We start from the raw sequence: 15,275 nt of genomic DNA on the forward strand, positions 1-15,275 counted from the left end.
ATTAATGGTACTGAGGAGAAGTTGAGAATCATACTGAACGATCAACTGAATATTAACTTTGGTGGCAAACCTGTAGCTAGAATGGCTAATGCAATCTTAGGAAATACAAATAGGATTCCTGAGTAGGTCTAAACAGAATTCCAACAGTATTTTGGAATCAGTGCAACTGTTATGGCAAATCTTATTTCTGTTGCAATAGGCTGCTGTGCCCTCCTGGTCTCTCTAACTTACTTTGGATGAATTATTGTGGATGGCGCAGACCCAGTCGTAGGCTATAGTCATCATTAGCAAATGTGATCTGCCCTTGAAGAGTCTCCTATGCTAATCTTTTATGATATCACCATTCTTTTTCAGGAGTAGCTGCATTTGCTAAGTGCAACCTGGCCCTGTCAGTTTGCCAAAGGAAGGTTCTGTCCTATGATATAGTGTTGCTCAAAAAAATGTCTCAGTGTTGCCTGACTTCTCAATTCTCTGCATGCTGAGCCCGCTTGCATACAGCAGACTGGCTGGCTTTGGTCAGGGCTGTAGCTCAGATCTGATTTTGGTACCCTTCGGAAACCAGATGTTAGGTGTTAGCAGCCAGCAGCGCTTGGTTTGGTGATGAGTGGTGGCATTTTCACTCTGCAAGGCTGGAGGCTGAGCCAGGGGCTGCCCTAGTACTTCTGAGTCACAGCCTGCGCAAGGCTCCTGGCCTGTTAGACATGGAGGAGAAAATGCCAGCAAGAGACAGGGCTTCTGCTCACTTTTGTGTCTCCTCAGGGGCAGGGTTCCTGTAGGGGTCGGCCCTGTGGCCAGGATGTGAGTTAGCAAGGCAAGAATAGCGCTGCCTCGCTTGGCAGAAGCAGCTACCCTGTTAGGTGCAGCAGTATCTGCCTCCCCTCAGTCTTTGCTTGCTGCACCAGGCAACACTGCTCCTTACAAATGCAAGGGCTTTGCACATCGGCCTAAGTGTATGTGGCCGGGGTCAGGCTTTCAGGAGGATTCGGGCAGCTCTCTGGAGCTCATAGGCAGGGTGTTCTGAAGCCCCAGGCAATGCGCTCTGAGCAGAGAGGAGCTCGAGCAGCTCTGGCGCTGCCGGCAGTGCTGTGTCTGCTGCGAGCAGCAAGCAGCTGCAGCCCAAGCTTCCTTGTTTTCAGAGGGACTATTTGTTGGCTTGAGAAAGGAAAGATGTGATTGAAAAATTCCATTTTCTGAGCTTCCACTGTGGTATTTAGTTCCTTCTACTTCAATGAGTGTTAGTTAGTGGTGGTAATCGTTGTACAATGCATACGCAGCACAAACTGTCTAATACTGAAGAGAAAATGACAGCTATTTCTAGTTGCTTGTGCATATCAACCAAGTGTGTGTGTCTGTGAATGTGTGGGTCTATGAAGATCCACACATCTGGATAGTCTTATATGCAGGCACCCTTTCTTGCAAAGAACTGTTCACTGACAGAACACAGGCTGCACAGAGGCTTCTCTGGCTGCTGAAGCATTTTGTGTTCCAGATACACTAGCTGTTGGGCAGGTGATGTTCTCTCCTATGAACAATCCTTCCTGATAGTGTTAGAGACCATAGCTATATTGGGTACCTATGCTGGTACACACTGTTAGAGAACACCTATAAATAACATAATTCAGTGTAAGTTTAGTGTGACCAAAGATCATAAAGAATTAGCTGGACCTAGTTAGTCTTTCACTCCTTTAATTTTAACTAGTTAAATCATATTTAAACTCAGCTGTCCCTGTTTATTCTAGGTTGTGGCATGTTTTATGGTTCTTGAAGTGCTTTTTACCTTCCCCAGATTGGAAAAGGACAGAGAACACTGCCTGAAAGGATACAGCACTTAATAGGAAAGGTAGGGCATGGGGAGTCATGGTCCTGAACACTCACAACATAAGAAAAAACTGATTTTTTTCATTAGCAATCCTAAGAATTGACAGAAAAACATACCCCACTGTGGGAGATTTGGCTTGTCTAAAGTACTGACAATGGAATAGAGTATGAGAAGGTGGGGGAAAAATTAGTCCCAGAAGGAGAAATGCAAACCAGAGGAGAAAAAGAAAAGAAAAACATACAGGAATCCTGCTCCTTCCTGTTAATTAGTTTGATTTCATTCTACTCTTGGCACTGTTTCATGTCAACTACTAGTTTATAAATGTGTCTCCATACCTCTGAATACATTCAAATAGAGCATGCTCCTGGATGAGATCTTGCTGAAAAGGTAACCTCAAGAAAACAGGGAAGAGAGCAAGAAAATCAGAGATCGTGGTTAATATTAGGAAAAAAGTTGACCGGTAAGTGAGAAAGTAGGTTGTTGAAGAAGCAGCGTGATTTATAATTTGGCATTTTCACTGGCCAACAGCAGGTATGTAATAACAAATCTAGAAAGCTCCTTGATGAGCCATTCGGTTCCCGTGCTAGGAATGAGGCAGGGCTAGGTCAGCTGATATCTCATTCTGACGGATAAATTGTGTTACAAGAAGGACATTGAGCAGGAGTTACTGTGGCATTAATAAGAATAACAATTGAGTAAAGCCATACTGATGTCTGTTTGTAAGAGAAGTGAGAGTGCACAAAAGATAACTGAGAGCACATCTAGTATTACTGGTTCAGCTGGAATAAAGGAAGCACTTTCAAAAAAGAAATGCAGAAACTGGCTTTGCTCCAGGGTGGAACCTGCTCGGTCTTGTAGATGTCAGCTGCCTGAAGTGGATGGGTAGAGACTGCACGTGTTTCATCAGATCCTGTATCTGTACTGCCTTTGAGGAGAGTTGGATTGTGTTCTGGCAGGTCAGGATGGGATGACACACTGTCTTAGCGTGGAAACAACATGATGGCACAATCCTCAGGCTGCATGAAACTCAGAGCAAAGAGACAGTTTCTGAGCTGGGATGTTCATGTAAGAGAATTCTCCCTCTCCTGGAATACTGGTGTGATGGTGGTTCCCTGTGACAGCTGTTAGCGATTCCCTTTGCATATTTTTATGCTGAAAACATTTTTAGACATAACTAGTTTTGCCAAGGAATTGTTCATAGGTGCTTGAGTACCTTGGCTCTGACAGCCATGTGAGCACTAGCACATAGTTCATGATTCCTGGTTCTGATCCTCCAGAGTAGTGAAATTAGTATAAAGAAATTAATGTGGCTAGGATTTAATTATAGCTGAATCTCATTATATAGAGCCTGATTCTCTACATCTGTTCACAAGCATAGATCTAGCACACTCTCCAAATCTGATGTGTAACCTTGACAGAGTTACTCAAAGTTTATTTGAATGTGAATGATGCAGAGAATCAGGCCTGCTCTTGGTGAGCAGCTCTGAGCACTGTTGACCATCTGACTATGCAATATAATTTCTCTTCTTGGTAGTATTTCCTGGAATATTCCAAAGTTGGGCTGGAGAAAGGGCTGGCTAAACAGCTTATCTCATTTGTACCAAAGGAGACAGTCAGAAGAACATTATTCTTGTAATGTTCAGAATTGACTGGAAAACTAGAAGTAATTTTCAGCAGGACAGATAAAAGAAGATTTTTAGCTCATTCATAGGCTCCTGGGGGCAGTTTTCTAAAATAGCTTTCCTTCTGATTATCTTTCTAAAGTCACACAGTCTTTATACCTCTAGTGTGGTATTTATAAGGAAGATTGAGCATCATTGTCTGTTGCTTTGATAGATGTAGAGTTATACTATCTGTAAAGAACCTGGATCTATCTCTGCACAGGAGCCCTTGGAAAGCTGCTCTGTGATGGGACTGCGCTTGAGTTCTTACCCTCAGAGAAGGTAATTTCTACATGTTCTGTGAACCTCTTTGAAAGGACCTATTTATTTTGAAAGAAAACTTTTGAACATCAGCAAAAAATATCATTTGGAGAGTGGACTGTCTTTGTGCTCATATCCTTACATGGATCATGGTTCATCTTTGAAAATAACAATCATCCTTATTTCTTCAAGCATTCCCCAAATCTTGTTCCTAAGTAATTTTTTTTTTGGTAAATCTGGTGAGAGATTTAGCTTATTTTTCATTTCACTATGTGAAAAGAGCACCTTGCAATATAAGGGAGTAATTAGGAAAAAAAAATCTCATGTTTCAGTCCCATTGTAAGGAATTTCTCTTATTGAATTTGGTGGCTTTTTTTGGACTCCAGTGAGCAACCTCAGGCATGCTGATATTTGTTATGTAGGGGCTGAGAAGGCAAAGAACACCAGAAAAGGAAGTGTTTGTAGTTGAGAACATGTAGCTGACAGCCGAGACACGTTAGTCTGGTTATTCTGCAGTCAGCTGGGAGCTCTGAATTCCTTGCATTAACCAAGGGGGGCATATGATTACCTTGCCCAAAGAGTACAAATGCCCAAAAGACTTCATGAGGTTTATTCTGCTTTTGCAGAATAGACAGAGTATTTCAAATATAGGCAGTGCTCGCTCAGTATGGGAAAACAGGGTCTTCTCTTGACTTCATCCCCTCTGTGGGATGTCAAAAGCAAATATAGGCCAGGTATCTTTGCTATTTCAGGCCTAGTTTACAACCTGTATCACTAGCAAGGAAAGATATCTGTTCTCCTCTCCCTCAGAGCAAGGAGTGATTTTTTTTGTCCAAGTCTTGGGCTGATGCACAAAGTGGTAGAAGTTGGTTGTAGAAATGTCCATGTGATTCCCTAGGACACTGCATATGGGATGGCAGCTGCTTTGAAGGATGATATTAGCTTTTCTACCCTCTGGTAGATTTTGATACCATGACTTTAGCATCACATTTTAGAGATTTAAGTAGGACTGACACACATAGCTTACAAGCTGGAGCAAGTTACAAATGCTTGGCATTCTGGTGTGTGTAGCAGACGAGTAGTTACCTTCAAATATTGATTTTGGGAGGCCACCACACCTAAACTTGAACTGATGGCAAACCCAAACTGGTAAGCAAAAGTTTCATTAGTTTTCCCCATTTTTTCTCTTTCGTATAACAGCTGCTGTATTTTCCAGCTTGCTGTTTCCTCAACAAAGTATTGCCAGCAGTAGCTGTTTTCAGGCTAATGGAAACTTTCTTCTGAATGAAGTTGTACTGCCATTGATGCGAAAATGGAAAACATTTGTGTTCTCCCTATACGAAGAAAGATCTTGCCATAAATATAGAAGCAAAGCACTGTTTGTGCCCCGATCTCAAATATGTCTTTGGAATAGCTGTGAGCTGGAAAAATATTTGGCAATGTGAAGGAACACACATACTCTAAATGACTCATCATGAAATGGAAAAGGTTGTTCTCTTATTTTGCTTCTTGAGCAAAATATTCCCACAGGAGGTGGCCATTTGAAAAAGGAAATATGGCAACCAGGAAAAGCAGGCACTTAAGGAAGAAGCCAGACCATAGCCTGAATTGTTGGCTTGGCCTTATCACATTCTAGCTAGAGAAATGGGATATGAATGGATTCACGCCCAAATTCCCCTGCAGTCATCAGCAGAAACTTTAGCACTGGCCATGGGGGCCACGTGTCCACCTCCATGTAGAGCTCTTAAAGTGCAGGGAACTCTTACCCCTATATCCTGGCATAACTTTAGTTGTTTGATCCTGTTCTGTAAATGGGAAGTGGTCGGGCATTACGGATGCAATGACAGATGCCTGTAGTGTACTTTAAAGAGAGGCCTTATTTGTTTTTTTGGGATAGGGTTTCATGATGCTGCAAATCTCTCTTCATTCTCCCTTTTTTAGAAAACAGATCCACAGATAGAAGTAAGTGGCCATATTTGCTTGAAATGAGGATAGTAAATGGAGATGAAACATCAACTGGATGAATTGTCATCCTGGTTGTGGTTATATGTCACGAGAAGTAAGGAAACCATCATAAAGCTTTATTTAGCTTTACTTTTCCTTTACTTGTGTATTTAAATAGGCTGTGTAAATGCTAGAAATGGTTGTTTTTAGGAATAGCGGATGACGAGTCACCCTTCACTTGATGGCCAGGAACCCAGCAGGTATTTTGAGCAATTTAGGAACCCAGCAGTAGCTCCTGTGTATTATTTTTCATAAGAAAATAAGCAAGAAGCCTCCCAAGTGCTTGCTGTGTCAATGATCCCTCCAGGGCCTTTCCTGCAGGTGTCAACTGCCTGGAACTTGCGTTGCTGTCCTTATTGCATGGATTTTATCGCAGGCCAAAGGTAAGTATAGTGCTATAAAGGAAACCGGGAAAAAAATTACCTCTTGTCCCATTATTTAATTTGTCCAGAGTTCTACACTGACCTTTTAGGCAATATTTGTGTAGTCCAAAGTGGAAAATGATATATGAATTTAAGATTTAGATGATTAACACAACTGAATTTTAGTTCATTAAGGCACAGTAATTCTATATTCAAATACTTTTGATCCTCTTTGCACTGCTCCATGCTCTTTTAGTTTTGGACTAATGTGATTAGCATCTATTAAGCACGAGACCTTTCTGTGCGGGGAGCGTTGCTCATCAGATCTGGGTTGTCTTTCCGTTGAAATCTGTCAGACGACAGGCGAAGTGCCATGATTATTGAATCAGCGCAGCTAGTGGCTAATATGCAAGTGCTACTCATTAGAGCTTTTCCTTTCATATTCTCTGCTTGCTAACAAACAATTGGGAAACTTGTTTCTTGTAATCTAGTTAGTAATCCATATGACCAGATGTATTTTAAGGTGTGCAGAAACAGACATTGAGAAGAACAATGTCAAATGAAACTTTTTGAAAAGGATAAGTGAAGAATCATTGTGAAAAGCTGTAGATACCAAGGTCTATAACTACATCTTTATAGTGTTCGCTAGGCTGTTTGTCCACAGCCCTATACGGAAATGTGCAGTGGAGGGAAACTTGACTGTGTTTCTGTACTGTGAACTGTCTTTCTCGATAGCCCCTCTGAAGTTCCAAAGCCTGAAACAAATACAAAAACTCACGCCATGAGTCCTAAGTTATGAGCATGTTCTGCAAGTACCAGCATAGTCTGACTGAAATGTGAAGTTGATTGGTACTTGTACAGAAAGTGCTGAGTGGAAACTGCAGGGTAGGCGCTGAGCTGTGGTTACTGCTGCTGAGTCCTGCTAGGCTGCACTGCTGTAAACTGTGCACACTGATATCCCATAGCCAAACAGGCTGTTATTACTGTCACCCTGCGTCTGCACAGACTTCCCCCCTGCACCGCAGCCTCCTGCTTCTCTCTTGAACTCTTCTGGCTTCACAGACTTTAATGGCATGACCTATTACATCTTTTCTTTGCTGCTTGCAAATACTTATATTAGTGAAATCATACAGGCTCCTGCTGCTGTGTGTGCAGGTAAACTTCACTATCAGTTGTGTCGTTAGTTGTGATTTAGGCAAGTCCCAGGCTGAACCCTGAAGGTGATACAGATAGTGCTAGGCAATCACAGCTCTGCTCTTTGCTATCTGACTTCTGCTCTATATAGCCACACTCTGTGTACTTCTGCCGCAGCCCCACCAGCAATCCTGATGCTGTAAATGTTTCTGTTTGGGTGTGACAGCAGCCGATGAACCCCTTGGAAGCTACAAGGTGAAATCAGATCCTCCAGAGTGTCTTGCTAAAGTCTTTTCGTGGCTACAGACATTTCTGATTTGCTGCTGGAGGTTGGGTTGTGTCATATCTTCCCTCTGTGATTCCCTCTGAGTATGTCCTATGTGACCTGAACATACTATGGCTTGATTTGCTATGTCCTCCTTAGTGCTGGGGTTTATCCAAGGATCTGTTCACTGGAGGGGCCAGTCTGAGACAAGTCTTCACTGAGCTCACAGCTTGCCAGTGACTGTCGCTACTCAGGAGAGGTAATAGCAGGTGATCTCTAAAAGGCTTTTTTTTTTTTTTTTCTGATACCAAGTAGAAGAGGAACAGCACTATTGCACAACTGAAAAACTGGAAGGCCTTATATGCATCTAGACCCTAGATTTCTGAGAGGCATTTACAATGTCGCATCAGTGCAGATACCTGGAAAACTTCAGAAATCCTTTCTTGAGAAAAAAAGCTACTGGAATCAGTGGTAATTTGTTGGACTAAAGCTGCTAGACTTTGACTGCAATCTTCACTGTTCCTGAGGCTGAATTATTTCCTTTTTTTTTTTTTTTTTTGGAGTGGTATTTCTAAAACCATAGTAAGTGAAAACCTTCAGTGTGTATCAACTGGCATCTGCTTAGTTTTTTGTGCAGGAAGTTAGTGAAGTCTAACTTTGAGACAGGTATCTTGAGAATAAGCTACTTCTACCCTGATACTGATTAGGAGATTGTACAAATTTTTCTACAAATTTAAGATAGGGACTGGATTCCCTCTGCAATCATTGGAGTTGAGCAAATCCAGAGGATACATTGACCATACATAAAATGGATGGGTTGCCCTCTAAAAGTGCATGTCTGCCTCTGCTCATTACAGAGCCTCTCTCTGCTGTGCTTATTTTCCTTTTGGCAAAACATTGTTCTTGGTCCCTTGTAAAATTTCAGTTTAGGATATTTCCAATATGTGAGAAATGAAAGTCCACCGACTTTGTAAATGTATTAAATCCACATTTTAATATGAGCAGAGGCAGGTTTATTGCGTCGTCACATTACTGTACATTCTCAGTTCCCCTCCTATGAGCATTCGGTTGTGTCAGCTCTGTTGGGCTACTGAGTACTGTCAAATTGCAGGATATAAAAGTGCCATCTCAGAGCAGAGCCACCACCTGGACTGTTATCCCATCGCCATGGCTGCCTGGGTCCAGGCAGATAGGGAATAGCCACCCTTCCGCCTTCTTGTGGTACTCACAGTCAATTCCATTAGATAGAGTGGTTTGAATTTGGAAACATTAAATATTTTTCCTACATCGCCAGTACCTGAACTATACTATTTGGAAATATCTACCTAATCCCTTTCTTAGTATTGAATCCTAGGCTTCGAAAGTCTCCTATGACAGCAAGATATGCAGTTTGATTGCACATGGAGTATAGAAGTGTTGTGTTGTACAAGCTTGGTTTTCCACTTTTTACTGTTACGCATGCCTCCTTGCTTTTGAACAGACACATAGATTAGGAGTTTCTCATGTCCCTTATTTTCCATCTGCTCTTTTCTGTGTTGTTTCTAAGACAGAATGATCCTAGTAGTCTCTGTTTTCTAGGGAAAGATGTCTTTTCTTCTGGGGAGGGATGTCTTTTTTTTACTCTTCCCCCATACTCTTCTGGTTCTCCAAAATCCTTTCCATAGATGCAGCAAATAGAATGCATATAATATTCCAGACAAATTGAGGCCAATGATTTCTTGTTCTGATATCATCTTTGCATTTATCACTATAGTTGTGCACATACTCTGTTACTATCTGTCTAAAATAATGCTTATATCCTTTTATTAAGTAAATACTGCCAGGTAAACATGCCTACTAATTCAGCTAATTTGGAGTTCATCAAGTGTAGTAGTAATTCTCCCTTTTCCTCCCAATGACGTTTGAGTGTATCAACTTTGATCTTCCTTTCTTATTCTATCCATTCAGCTAATGTGATGAGATCCATTCACGTAATCATTTCATTTTTTATTTTGCTGTGTATAGTGTATGTTTATTGATAATTGAACTGAGATCCTGCATTTGAAGGTAGATATAATAATCCATACTAGTCTATGTAGGAACACTTCTAAGTAAATGTTAACTAAGCATATCAGGAAAAATAGGCAATATATAATGCTATATTTATTATTTAAATAAAGTAATGAACACTAACAGCTGTAGTTAAATGAATGAGAGAAAAGCGTGGGAAGAACTGGGTACTTTTAAAATCAATTTCTAATTCATTTGTTTGTTTCTGTGTAGCTGGTAAATGTCTATACCAAAACAAATCTGAAAATGTAGATGTCCAGGATTATAATATACCACAACATAGCACATACAGCTATAGTTAATTTACTCCTCTGAGAGTTCATTTTGAAATGCTTTCATTTGAAATGAAAATTCAGACATCTATATTAAAGTGGGATGTGAGGAAAAGGAAAGCAGCTAATGGAGACTCACTTTCTTGCAAAGGAGCCTCCCTGCCAAGCATTTATAAGAAATCCTGTATGTTCAAGAAAAAATAATAGATGAGATAGATAAAATAGATGAAATTTGATAGTGGTATTGGGAGTGGACTGAAAACATGATAGAGAAAATTTGAGGAGAGATGTAAATTAAAGAGTGGTTTGAGGATTTAATTTAGAGATATCGGAGAGAGAGGATCGAAAGACTGAGACTAATGAGCAACTGTTCAGCAGCCTAGAGAAGAGCAAGGTGCCAGGGTGTCTGGGGATGAAATAACTGGTGTTGAGAGTGAGCCAGGCTGGGCTGAAGTTACAGCCCATAGGGCTGGGGCCTGAAGCTGGGTCCAGCATGAGGTTGTGGGAGTGCAACTTCTGATAATGGAATCGATGCATAAAGCAGGAGACCCAGAGCCCCATGTGTGGGACTCTGAAGGGACCCGTTTCTGAGGCCCTAAGGAGATACCCAAAGAAGTCTACTTTTATTTTTACTTTTTCACTTTCTCAGTCATGTCTTTCCTCCCTTCCTTTTTGCTGCCTTTCCTGACTATACAGCCTGCCCAAACCAGAGCTGGCTAATTAGACTGTCATGTTAAAATAAATAGCTCTAATTCTGAGGGTGGACAATTATAGTTCAAATTAAAGCCAAAACATGTGGTCTATGTGTCTCTGTATTATGTGCTTGCTGTTTTACTGATGGTAACATCCTTCCAGTGATCACAATGATTTTTCTTTAAACTGAGATTGATTTTCCAAATTACAGGCAGAAGCAAGTTTAGAACAGTCGAATTGAATTTAACTACACTTCAAAACCCATTTTTCCTCTCTCCTTCACCTGTCTTTCCATCTTCTCTCTCTGCTTTCCTTTTGTCTCTCAAGAACAATTACAGTTATACAGATAGTTTACAAATTTGTATAGTTCTGACTTTGAAAACAGTACTCTCTTATTGTGAACTGACATTGATGATATGCTGGATTAACCCAGCATACCCAGCATTGATGATATGCTGGATTACTGTATCCTTTTCTTCTATCTCAGAAATTGCAAGAACTCTTAATCCACATCCACACCATAATTGTAGATATATAAGATAGGCAAATTTTCCTTAAAATGAATAATAGAAAATCAGAATGGAGTGCAGAATCAAAATACTATGGAAAAACAGAAATGTTGATAGGCACATTTTAAGCATAGTGCGCAGCCTAGAGAGACTTTAAGAAGCTGGGGTCTTACCTTTGTGGTCTTTGGTGTTCGGAACCAAGAGCATCAGACTGCATTTGGTATCTCTTTTATCCCCACCACGTTGCAAATGATAACAGGGCAGAGGCTGAAAGGAAAAGTACAGCTGGAGATGATAGATCCCACTGATAGTGTATTATTGTTCTTTATTCATGCAGACGTCCCTCGGAGGTTTGACCTTCTTTCATGGGGCTCAGAAAAGTAGATTGAGAAAGATATTTTAGAAATGCCCGTGGTAGAGCTAAGAAATACTTGCTAAAGATGTTTCCTCTAATAAACCAGTTATCTAAGGTATTTGCATTGCTTGCTAGTTATAGTCTAGTAAATATTTAACTTACTAAATATGATACTTGAGGCTGCATGATTTATAAGTGGGTGTAGTTCTTAACGTTGGCATTTACTGTCGCCTTTTGTTCTGGACAAAGCCTAACTAAATTAGCAGCTGAGGTAAAGATCACTGTGGTTTACTGTAATTTCTAGGATGATGAAAACATTAGGTAGGTGGTAAAGGTCGATTTTAAAAATGAAAACGTCTCCCATCGCTTGAACTATTGTACATTGAATAAATATATTAACAAGCTTTAGGAAAATGACAGCAAATGCATTTTAAAATTGCACTTCTATGATCAGGAATACATCATCTGAACAGCATGATCCCAGTTTCCTTAGAGATAGGATGAGAAGGCTATACAGGGTTTTTGGTTCATGGAAAAATGTTTTGTGAGCAATAATTTCATGGCAACCATTCAATTTTCCTGTGCCATCTTTCACGACACCTTGATTTATAGATCATGTAGTGGGTGACCCATGAAAGGAGACGTGACCCTGTTCGTGGCTCTCTGAGCTGTGTCTCACACTGTGCAGGATCCAGCCTGCGTTTCCTTTGTGGGCATCTGCTAAGGATGCGGCCAAAAGAATGTGCACTGGCAGCTCTGTGTGGTATGTTAGACAGCTGGAGGAGCTCTAAAAGCCTCTTCCCTGAGCTTCTTCTCTCAGACAACAATATTAAAGCTTTTTTTTTTTTTTTTAGTATCTCCTGCTGCAATGAGTCCCCACTTGCAGCTTGTCTACTGCTTTACGCGGGATTTGCTTTTTTACATTGCATAGGCACCCAAGTGTTGTTATTTTCAGAATATTTCCTTTTAAGATACTTTACATCTTATGAGGGTGTCTGTAGTGTTTATGACTACAGCAGGATTGTTGACAAAACACTTTCTAAAGGCTGCATTACAGTGTCTCATGCGATGAAGTCTCCCTCTTACGGGATCTCTCGGGTACTGCGGTGACCGGCGCAGGTTCCCTCTGCCCACAGGGCCCGCTGCCCTCCAGGCCTTGGCCACGATGCCCCGGGGGTCCCCGAGCTCTGCAGAGCTGCTGGGCCCTGGGCCGTGTGCTCCGTGGGTAGCAGGTAGAAGTGAGGAGTGCTGCTTTGCTGCCGCATAGCAGAAATAGAGGCTCTCCCAAATGCTTATTTTCTTGGCACCTCAGAATGGCAACTAGCCGAAGGAAAGGAGCAGAGAAGCTCGAGCTCATTTGCTATATACTTAATTCCTTAAGACAATTGTTTTCAGAGCAACTTAGGAGTCCTAATTCTTTTTAAAAGTGCATGCCTATTACTCCAACAGTATTGCTTGTTTTTGAACTTCTGTATCCTTTTTTGAATAATTATGAAAACACACATACTGCGTCATTTTTTGCTAAAGGCCTGTCAGCCTTTACAAAGTCAGAAGGGTAATTACGAGATTACAATAGTGTGCATCTCCGTAGTATCTTTAATATAGACTTATTTTGTGGCATATTAAAGCATTAGTAGCAAGAGTTTATTTTTGGTACATTGTACATGATTTGGTCAAACTGGAATAGACTGTTCCCTGAATAAACATGGGTGTTTCTCTAACATCTGTGCAGCAACTGGCAGCAGGATTTGGATCTTAGTTTGCATCTCTGCTTATACCCATGCTGGAAATGCCTGTATCTGGAATCTTGGAAATTGGAGGGCAGTTGCAGCATAAATAGAAGCACATAGAGGACACAGTGAAGTGCCCTCAACTCTGCCCTGCCAGGTTGCTGTCACGCATTTCCAGGGCAGCTCTGTATGGACAGTAGCAGCAATCAATAAAGAGGACAGTAAAGCCAAAGGTCATCAGGGAGATGGTTTTGATGCACGGGAAAAAAGATAAAAAAGATTGCTGTCAAAGGCAGATAGGAATGTAACAAATTCACACAGATGTTTAGAAAAAAATGGACAAAAGAGAGAGGCACCTGCCACGCTGTGAATGGTTTGAAAATCTCCCTTCCCTTATATTATGAACATTTTCTTATTTACTCATGGAAGCATGCCCTGTGTCTATATGTTACAAAAACAGAAACATTTTTTTTGTGCTCTACAGCTTTTGTTTTGGGAAGACATGCAAAAATATACATAGATATGCATTAAGACCACATACGACATCAACTTGCCTTTATATTGGAACTTTGGCCTTTCTAAGGGAAGAACTGCCAAATATTTGTCTTAAACTCTGGAGTTCCTCTTTGAATTTGATTTTGTTTCTCAGTATTAGGACTGTGGGTTAATTAGTTGTTTGCTTTTTAAGTGTGTTGTAAAGATTTTCAATCAAATAAATACAGTAGTTAATGTCTTCCAGCTTCTTCTAAACTGCTGTAAAGATTGCATTTTGAAGTTTTGTAGCTAAATTTCATTTCTGTCTCGGTAAAACAAGACTTTATTTCTAGCTATTCATATCAAAATACACTCTGTTTTTTGTTTCCTTTTGTGGCAAAACCTAGATGCAGAGAAGGATGTTAAAGGTTTTGTTTTCACTCTCCTTCCCTTCACAGGAGCCTTTTCCCAAAAATGAAGTGAATAGAGGCTGACCTTCTGATGCCATCTTTATTCAGGTAGTATCTTCTTTTTGTGAGAACTCAGTTCTAGCAAGACAAAATAAAAAAAATTTATGTAACGATGAATTAATGCTGTCCTACTGGAATATTCCTAGATGGATTGAAATTTAATGCTGTGGATATGTAGCAAATTTCTTTATTTTAATGAGGTAAACAAAATAACTGCCCTTTGCATCATACTATTAATAGGCTGAGTTTTATTAAATTAGAGCGGAAGCAGTTTGCAGACTGAGGCAGATTATTGTGGAAACACTGAGTTCAAGAGCAGTGGCATAGCAAAGATTTTTAGGTATAAATCATAGCCACAGGAGCCTAAATACAATCAGATTTGGAAAGCTGCCCGCATTAGCAGATTGTGTTTTGATGCTTCTCCAAGGGCTTTTCTTTCTTTTTCTTTTTATCTCTATATAAAAGCTTGGTTAGATTTATGCTGTATAGATGGCAGAGAACTCTGGACCAGAATTTGCAGAAATGGCTCATCTGAGTAGCTTGTGATCAGATACCTAAGCAGCACAGGGTTGCTTGCTGTTTATGGACTGCTGTCCAGGGCAGTTTTAAGGCGGTGCTTGTTTGCTGATTTTACTGTGATTTGGTACTTGCCATTCTATACTGTGGTTGGAGTTAGCATTCATTGATTTATATGAGATAGATTTGCCTCTGGCATCTAAGAAAAGAAAGTGATCTTCTGTGAGATTTCATACAACTATGCAAGGGAATTTAGTGTGTATGTAAGTGCACGTAAGAAGTGAAGTGTCTATGGTGAAAGTATCCTCCAGCTAGAAGTGAGCTTCAAGCTAGCAGCTTGTGCTGAACTCACAAAATCGGTGATGCGCTGTTCAGGTATGAAACAAGGGAACTCTGACTGAGTTTTGCATTGAGCTTCCCTGGTATTTTTGTAACTTGAAACTGAAAGGCCCTTACCTGTTTTTCTAGAGCTCCAGGCTTTAATGGAGACAGGACAGACTCCGTGTTGAACTCATGAGTTTTCTTTTTTTTTTTTCCAGAAATGACTGTTTATTTTATCTGCCTCAGTCTAGGAGGCTTTAGAAGTCTTCAGACTGTGGCACAGCAAAAGCTCCTGGTTTTTGAGAGCTGCCTCTGGGTCCCTTTGGGAGTCAGGCTTCTTCAAAGTGTGCCATGTCAATGTTCAAAGGCAGGAGAAGCTG

The 15,275-nt window shown here is 40.7% G+C and overlaps 1 protein-coding gene across 1 annotated transcript in view; it reads right to left on the reverse strand.

Moving 5' to 3' along the window:
• PALMD (palmdelphin) overlaps nt 1–11,394 on the reverse strand; it is a 46,768-nt gene extending 35,374 nt beyond the window's left edge. Inside the window, exon 1 of the mRNA XM_088524482.1 lies at nt 11,203–11,394. Coding sequence (XP_088380608.1) covers nt 11,203–11,246 — 44 coding nt within the window. The 5' untranslated portion in view covers nt 11,247–11,394. The remainder of the gene's footprint in view (nt 1–11,202) is intronic.
• Between the last annotated feature and the right edge of the window lie 3,881 nt (nt 11,395–15,275).

Source organism: Tinamus guttatus, unplaced genomic scaffold, assembly GCF_059628265.1.
Source record: "Tinamus guttatus ecotype Peru unplaced genomic scaffold, ASM5962826v1 Tinamus_guttatus_pri_ptg000211l, whole genome shotgun sequence".
Taxonomy (NCBI): domain Eukaryota; kingdom Metazoa; phylum Chordata; class Aves; order Tinamiformes; family Tinamidae; genus Tinamus; species Tinamus guttatus.